Here is a 9,143-nt window from a genome sequence, read left to right as displayed (position 1 = left end):
TTTCCTTTTTCCTCACTGACAAACATTCAACTATCAGTTGGTCTCCATTGGGACTCAGGGTCCAATATTTCAAGAGAACCCTTGTCTTAAATAAATTTAAAACTATTTTAAGCTCCTCTAATGTATTTTGTGTCCAAAAAGTGATAACAGGAAAGAGACACCAGATTTACTAGTTGAAACTTTCTCAGCAAGGCCAACATCATTCTTACCTGGGAAAGTGGTCTCTGAGCCAAACAGTACTTCTGCATAGAACTTGATACCTTTTAACTGGGAGGCACTTAGAAGTGGTTCTAAGACACTCATCCCATCTTCTATTGTGGCTAATTGTTCAGGTCACCAGAACCTGACTGAGGTTAAGAACAATGGAGAAGCAGTGGGCATAGAGTTTTATCTACCTTGAGGGTCCTATCAAGCAAGCTAATACCCTGAAGTGTCTTTCAGATTCTCAGGTCACTGCCTCTGCTAATCTAAGGGTCTGCACTCCAGGGGACCAGTAAGGTCCTTTTGCCTCCTCCACAGCTTCTTCACAGCTATAATCACTTCCTTGTTTCTCAGGGTATAGATGGCAGGATTCAGCATGGGGGTGAGTACTGTGTATAGCACAGAGACTACCTTGTCCATGCGGAATGTCTGAAAAGGCCTTGCATAGATGTAGATGCAAGGTACAAAGATTAAGGTCACCACAGCAATGTGAGAGGCACAGGTGGACAGGGCCTTGCTGCGGCCTTCAGGTGAGTGGCTTCGGAGCATGACTAGCAGTGCTGTGTAGGATCCCAGAAGCACCAGAAAACATATCAGGGTCACCAGGCCATTGTTAGACACCATTAGAAGCTCTAAGACAAAGGTGTCTGTGCAGGCCAATTTGATTAGTTGAGGCACATCACAGTAAAAGTTGTCCAGCTTGTCAGGCCCACAGAATGGCAGCTGGATAGTCAATGCAACCTGTACTATGGAGTGGATGAAGCCCCCCACCCAGGAGGCTGCCATGAGGAGCGCACAGACAGTCTGATTCATAATAAGTGTGTAGCGCAGGGGCTGGGAAATGGCAATGTAACGGTCATATGCCATGACAGTCAGCAGAAAGATCTTGATGCCTCCAACGAAGTGGAAGAAGAAGAGTTGAGTTAGGCAGTCACCAAAGGAAATGGTAGGGTTGCCTGAGAGCAAGTCAACCAGCATCCTAGGTGCCGTGATGGAAGAGTAGCAAAAGTCCAGGAAAGAAAGGTTGCCCAAGAGAAAATACATGGTTGTGTGCAGATGTGGGTCAGAGGTCACTATGACCACAATAAGAAGGTTTCCTGTTACAGTCGTAAAATATACAGCGGAGAAAACAGTGAAGAAAAAAACCCGAAGCTCCCAAACCTGAGAGAGCCCCAGTAGAACAAATCCTGTCACCTGGGAATGATTTGCTGGATTCATCCGGTTGGTATGACCTGGTCAATGAACCTGCTGAGAAAAAAGGACATATTCTTCAGGGAATCTGCAAATATCTCTAAAATAATTTTTGCTGCCTCCTCTGGGAAATTCTCCACTCTTTCATTTCCAATAAGGAGAATGTTGTAAGTGGTTCTGCAGGACACCAAGCACTTGAACATCATATACTGGGGATATCAAACTCCAAAGGCATAAAACTCAGGATAGCACTCATACTATTTTTGGTTTATGAGGGCTATAAACCAAAATGAGGGCTATTATCAAAAATAATAAGCCCTCAAAATTGAAAAATGGGATGCAGAGAAGAGAGTGTTAAACTGAAAAAGAATTTCAGTTCTGCCAGTAACTAGTTGTGTAAACAAAAAAAAAAAATCTCTGCAATTCTTTAAGCCTTGTTTCCCTCATCTATGATATAAAATTAACCGAAATGTCCTCAAAGTCTCCATTACTTTAATATTTGATATTACATGTGGTCTTAATTTAGAAAACCTGATGCATCCCTGCATGCCAGACCTTTAGACAAAGCTTCCACGGGGTGATATATCTCTAATATTTATCCCAAAACAACAGAAAGTGCAAATATTCCATTATAGCTTTGAATAAATATTCAATTGCCTTCTGATATAGCTCTACCTTGGATGTACATTTTCAGACCTAGCAAGATACTAAAACCATGAGTAAGGAAGCAGAATAGAAATCACTGGGGCCAAGCATGCTGGCTCATGCCTGTAATTCCAGCACTTTGCAAGGCCAAGGCAGGTGGATCACCTGAGGTCAGGAGTTCATGGCCAGCCTGGCCAACATGGAGAAACCCCATCTTTACTAAAACTGCAAAAATTAGCTGGGCATGATGGTGGGCACCTGTAGTCCCAGCTACTCAGGAGGCTGAGACAGGAGAATCGCGTGAACCCAGGAGGCGGAAGCTGCAGTGAGTTGAGATTGTGCCACTGCACTCTAGCCTGGGCGACAGAGCAAGACTCTATCTCAAAAAAAAAAAGAAAAGAAAAGAAAAGAAAGAAATTAAAAAGAAATCACTGTCCCCTGCACTTTAGAAGGGTAGTAAAGAACTACTAGTCTCTCTAAAATTAGATAAGAAAACATGTGATAGAAAAAGCTTCCTGTATTGTGGCTCTGGGAAACCCAGGGAAACTATAGTCCCTGGGGAAATATGAGGGAAGGCAATGAGAATATTAAACTACTTCTGAATAGTTTGAATGTCAATATTAACTTCAGAGACATTACTCAAAGAATAATTTTTTATTCATAGGGGAAGCAGCAAGAGGAGGCTATAAATATTAATTAAAATTTTAAAACCACCATCTAAACATGCAGAGCTGCCTAGACATTTGGAAACGGAAATAAAAAAGGTGTTTTTATACACTTAAATATTTTAAAACATACTGAGAAAGATGAGTAAATAAACTCTAGAATAAAAGTCTTCATGTTCCAGAATAGAAATGTGAAGTGTCATTTCAATTTAACTTAATATTTAGTATAGATTTCAATTATATTTTCTTTCCTTTGTCTATTCATTCAGTAAGCATTTATTCAGCACCTTCTACTTACTAGGCACTGTGCTAAATACTAAGGAATTAAATAAAGAGTAAGACACAATGATTTAATGCATCTCTAAGTGTGTAGCACTCTGCATAGGAGTGTTCCAATCCCTACCCACCTAGTTTCATCAAACCATATTGATATGGCTTGGCTTTGTGTCCCCACCCAAATCTCATCTAGAATTGTGATACCCACATGTCAAGTGAGGGATCCGGTGAAAGGTGATTGGGTCATAGGGGTGGTTTCCCCAGTGCTGTTCTCGTGATAGTGAAGGAGTTCTCACAGGATCCGATGATTTAAAAGTGGCTGTTTCCCTGCTCTCTTTCTCTCATCTGCCACCATGCAAGATGTGCCTTGCTTCCCCTTTGTCTTCCACCATGATTGTAAGTTTCCTGAGACCTCCCCAGCCATGTGGAACTGTGAGTCATTTAAACCTCCTTTCTATACAAGTTACTCAGTCTCAGATAGTATCTTTATAGCAGTATAAGAATGGACTAATACACATATGTAGCCTCTTTCAGATATATACTATGATCTAGAGCACATCAAACTACTTGAAGCTCCCAGAACTTATGCTTAACCCACGCTTCCTTGATTTCCCTCTCTGTATATTTATTTTGCTTTAGTTTTAATAACATTAAAACTAAATTTGTGTATTTTCAATACACAAATGATTGGGAATTTTCAGATTCAGTTCCAACATTTGAAGACTTTGAAAGGCAATACTCCTATCCTTAACACAAGAAAAAGCTGGGTAAACTGAAAGTCAGTGGCTTTTCTTGGACCAAGCAGAGACATGCAGTCACAGAGCAAACGAACACCTGAAAATCTGAAGATAAATCTAACAAAACACATATAAAATCTATATGGGGGAAACCACAACACTCCGATAAAAGAAATTTAAAAACTAAATAACTGGAGAGATACTTCACATTAATGCATAAGAAGTTTCAATATTATCATGATGTCAGTTCTTCCAACTTAATCTATAGATTCAATGCAATGTCAATAGAAATCCCAGAATTTTATTTTGTGAATAGCAACAAACTGATTCAAAAGTTTATATGAAGAGGCAAATCATGTAGAATAGCCAATGCAGTATTGAAGGAGAAGAATAAAGTTGGAGGACTAACACTATTAGACTTAAAGACTTATAAAGCTATAATAATCAAGACACTGTGATATTGGCAACAGGCTAGACACATAGATCAATGAAATAGAATAGAGAGCTCAGAAATAGATCAACAGAAATATAGTCAACTGATCTTTGACAAAGGATCAAAGGCAATACAATGGAGTAAACAAATGATGCTAGAACTGGTCATCCACCTGCAAAAAAAAAAGAAAGAAAGAAGAAGAAAGAAAGAAAGAAAGACTCTAGATTCAGACCTTACACCCTTTAGAAAAATTACATCAGAATGAGTTAGATACATAGTTGGAGATTTCAACTTTAGTCTGTCATTGATTGATAGATCAAGAAAACAGAAAATCATTAGAATATTGTGTACTCTGTACAGCACATCAATCAACTGGTTCTAATTGACATTTATTGAACAATAGCAGAATACACATTCTTCTCAAGCTCACATGGAATGTTCTCCATGATAGACCACATTATAGACCAGAAAATATACCTTAACAAACTTAAAAGAGTAGAAATCATACAATGTATGTCTTCAGACTACAGTGGAATTCAACTAGTAATCAATAAAATAAAGATAGCTGAAGCCAGGTGCAGTGGCTCACACATGTAATCCCAAAACTTTGAGACGCCAAGTCAGGAGAATCACTTGAGCCCAGGAGTTCTAAATCAGCTTGGGCAACATAGGGAGCCTCCATCTCCACAGAACATAAAAAATTAGCCAGGCATGGTGGAGAACATCTGTGGTCCCACTTTCTTGAGAAACTGAACTGGGAGGATCACTTGAGCGGGTGAGGTTGAGGCTGCAGCAAATCATGATTATGCCACTGCACTCCAGCCTGGGTGACAGAGCAAGACCCTGTCTCAAAAAAAAAAAAGCTGGAAAACGCCCAAATATTTGAAATTTAAAGAAAACATTTCTAAATAACACATGGCTCAAAGAATAAATCGCAGAATAAATTTAATTTTTTAATATAAGTAACACATTTAAAGGGAATACAATGTATCAAATTTGGTGTAATGCAGCAAAAGCAATGTTTAGAGGGAAATGTATAGTATTAAATGCATATATTAGAAAAGAAGAAATATTTAAATTAATAACCTAAGTTTCCACCTTAGAAAAGCAGAAAAAGAATCAAAATGTAAGCCCAAAGAACCAGATGAAAAGAAATAAGAAAGATTTTAGCATAAATCAATGAATTAAGAAATAAATACAGAAAAATCAGTGAAACTAAAAGTACATTCTTTAATTAGATAAGTAATTGATCAACCTGTAGCCAAGATAATAAAAAAAGAAAATTGATATGACACAAGTTATCAATATCAGATGAAGGAGGGGTTATCCTTGCCAATCTCATAGACATTAAAAGGATAATAAAGTAATACTGGAACAAATTCATACCCACAGATTTGAAGACTTATGTGAAATAAACCAATTCCTTAAAAGACCAAAACTCGGCCAAGTGCAGTGGCTTATGCCTGTAATCTCAGCACCTTGGGAGGCCAAGGTGGGTGATCAAGAGATCAAGACCATCCTGGCCAACATGATGAAACCATGTCTGTACTAAAAATACAAAAATAAGCTGGGTGTGCTGGCATATGCCTGTAGTCCCAGCTACTTGGGAGGCTGAGGCAGGAGAATCGTGTGAACCTAGGAGGTGGAGGTTGCAGTGAGCTGAGATTGTGCCACTGCCCTCTAGGCTGGTGACAGAGCAAGACTCCATCTCAAAACCAAACAAACAAACAAGCAAAAAGACCAAAATTCATGCAAGGATAAACAAACAGTCTGAACAGACCTATATCTATTTTTAAAATTGAATCAGTGATTATATAACCTCCAAAAAGAAAGATCGCAGCCTAGAGGCTTTTATTAGTAAATTCTTAAACATTTCAGGAAGAAACAATGCCAATTCTCTGCAATATTTTCCCAAAGTAGAGCAGAAGAAACATTTTTCCTAAGTTATTCTATGAGACCAGCATTACCCTGACAGCAAATTCAGGTAAACACAATACAAAAAAGGAAAATTATGGGTCAGTATTTCCCATGAATGTGATGCAAAATTTCTTAACAATATATTATCAAATTTAATACAACAGTGTATAAAAAAGAATTATACTCCACAACCAAGTGAAATATATTCCAGATATGCAAGGTTGGTTCACTTTTCAAAAGCTAATAACTATAATCCACCACATCCACAGGCTAAAGAAAAAAATTTATGTGATTCTATAATTGATATCAAAAACACATTCTGCAAAATCCAACACCAATCTCCAACAAAAACTCTCAGCAAACAAGGAGTAAGAGGCACTTTTTCAACTTGATAAAGAACATTTGCAGAAAACATGCAGCTAGCATCACACTTAATTGTGACAAAGTAAATTCTTTCTTTCTAAAATCAGGAAAAAAGTAGGATTACCTATTCTCACCTCTTTTATTAAGCATTGTTCTGGATGTCTTAGCTAGTATAATAAAATAAGAAAAGGAAATAAAACATACTAAGAATGGAAGGAAAAAGTAAACTGTATTTGTTTGCAGCTGACATGTTGTCTATGTAGAAAATCCCAGAGAATACTAAAAAAAAAAAAAAGGAACTATTACAGCAAGGTTACAAGATGGGTTCATATACAAAAGTCAGATACTGAGAGAGAAATAGTACTGGGGAGTCTCAGGAAGACAGAAAAACCCAAATAAAAACTAAAGCAGGAACTAGGCAAAGAAGCCATGGGATGACAGAAAACCCAAAATAAGGGAGAGAAAACAATCAAAACTCCGGTCATGGTGACGTGTCCATGACTCTTTTGGGCAAATCCAAATCAGAGGAAAGGGGGAGGTAAATGGGAATTCCTGAAATCCTCTCTTTTTTCAGAATATCTAATGATTATTTCACCCGCTAAAGAAAGAAACACCTATAAAATTAGAAACACAAACTCTGTATGAAGTTTAAGGTGTTTTTTTCCAATTCTGTGAGGAAAGTCAATGGTAGCTTGATAAGGATGGCATTGAATCTATAAATTACTTTGGGCAGTGTGGCCATTTTCACAATATTGATTCTTCCTAACCATAAGCATGGAATGTTTCTCCATCTGTTTGTGTCCTCTCTTATTTCCTTGATAGTGGTTTGTAGTTATCCTTGAAGAGGTCCTTCACATCCTTTATTAGTTGTATTCCTAGGTATCTTATTCTCTTTGTAGCAATTGTGAATGGGAGTTCACTCATGGTTTGACTCTCAGTTTGTCTATTACTGGAACCAAAAAGGAGCCTGAATAGCCAAGACAATCCTAAGCAAAAAAAAAAAAAAAAAAAAAAAAAAAAAAAAAAAAAAAATGGTGGAGGCATCATGTTACCTGACTTCAAACTTCAAACTATACTACAACAGACAGTAATCAAAACAGCATGGTACTGGTACCAAAACAGAGATATAGACCAATGGAACAGAACAGAGGCCTCAGAAATACTGCCACACATCTACAACCATCTGAACTTTGACAAACCTGACAACAACGAGCAATGGGGAGAGGATTCCCTGTTTAATAAATGGTATTGGGAAAACTGGCTAGCCATGTGCAGGAAGCTGAAGCTGGACCCCTTCCTGACACCTTACACTAAAATTAACTCCAGATGGATCAAAGATTTAAACATAAGACCTAACACCACAAAAACTCAGGAAGAAAACCTAGGCAATACCATTCAGGACATAGGCATAGGCAAGGACTTCATGACTAAAATACCAAAAGCAATGGCAACAAAAGCCAAAATAGACAAATGGGATCTAATTAAACTTAAGAACTTCTGCACAGCAAAAGAAACAATCAATCATTAGAGTGAACCAGCAACCAACAGAATGGGAAAAAATTTTTGTAATCTACCCATCTGACAAAGGGCTAATATCCAGAATCTACAAAGAACTTAAACAAATTTACAAGAAAAAAGCAAACAACCCCATCAAAAAGTGGGTGAAGGATATGAACAGACACTTTCAAAAGAAGACATTGTGCAGCTAACAAACATATGGAAAAAAGCTCATCATCACTGGTTATTAGAGAAATGCAAATCAAAACCACATTGAGATACCATCTCACATCATTTAGGATGGCGATCATTAAAAAATCAGGAGACAACAGATGCTGGAGAGGATGTGGAGAAATAGGAACACTTTTACACTGTTGGTGGGAGTGTAAATTAGTTCAACCATTGTGGAAGACAATGTGGCAATTCCTCAAGGATCTAGAAATAGGAATACCATTTGACCCAGCAATTTCATTACTAGGTATATACCCAAAGGATTATAAATCGTTCTTTTATAAAGATACATGCACACGTATATTCACTGTGGCACTGTTTACAATAGCAAAGACTTGGAACCAGCCCAAATGCCCATCAATGATAGACTGAATAAAGAAAATGTGGCACATATATGCCATGGAATACTATGCAGCCATAAAAAAGGCTGAGTTCATGTCCTTTGCAGTGACATGGATGAAACTAGAAGCCACCATTCTCAGCAAACTGACACAAGAACAGAAAACCAAACACCACATGTTCTCATTCATAAGTGAGTGCTGAACAATAAGAACATATGAACACAGGAAGGGGAACATTACACTCTGGGGTCTGTTGGGGAATAGGGGCTAGGGGAGGGATAGCAGGGTTTGGGGAGATTGCAGAGGGATAACATTAGGAGAAATGCCGAATGTAGGTGATTGGGGGATGGAGGCAACAAACCACCATGGCATGTGTATACCTATGCAACAATCCTGCAAGATCTGCACCTGTTCCCCAGAACTTAAAAAAAAAAAAGAAAAGAAAACATGGCACATACACCATGGAATATGATGTAGCCATAAAACAGGATGAGTTAATGTCCTTTGCAGGGACATGGATGAGGCTGGAAACCATCATTCTTAACAAACTGACACAAGAACAGAAAACCAAACACGGCAAGTTCTCACTCATAAGTAGGTGTTAAACAATGAGAACACATGAACACAGGAAGGGGAACATCACACA

General features: G+C 38.1%; 1 protein-coding gene across 1 annotated transcript; it reads right to left on the bottom strand.

Moving 5' to 3' along the window:
• Positions 1 to 462: 462 nt before the first annotated feature.
• LOC105729475 (olfactory receptor 4D5) lies at positions 463 to 1,419 on the bottom strand. The gene has a single exon (XM_012470231.2). The coding sequence runs from the start codon at positions 1,417 to 1,419 to the stop codon at positions 463 to 465; it is 957 nt and encodes a 318-aa protein (XP_012325654.2).
• Positions 1,420 to 9,143: the final 7,724 nt, after the last annotated feature.

The sequence above is a fragment of the Aotus nancymaae genome, unplaced genomic scaffold, assembly GCF_030222135.1.
Source record: "Aotus nancymaae isolate 86718 unplaced genomic scaffold, 86718_ANA_hifiasm-v0.15.2.pri h1tg000012l, whole genome shotgun sequence".
NCBI classification, from domain to species: domain Eukaryota; kingdom Metazoa; phylum Chordata; class Mammalia; order Primates; family Aotidae; genus Aotus; species Aotus nancymaae.
Note: the sequence above shows the minus strand (reverse complement) of the source record. Positions and strands in the feature narration are given on the sequence as shown.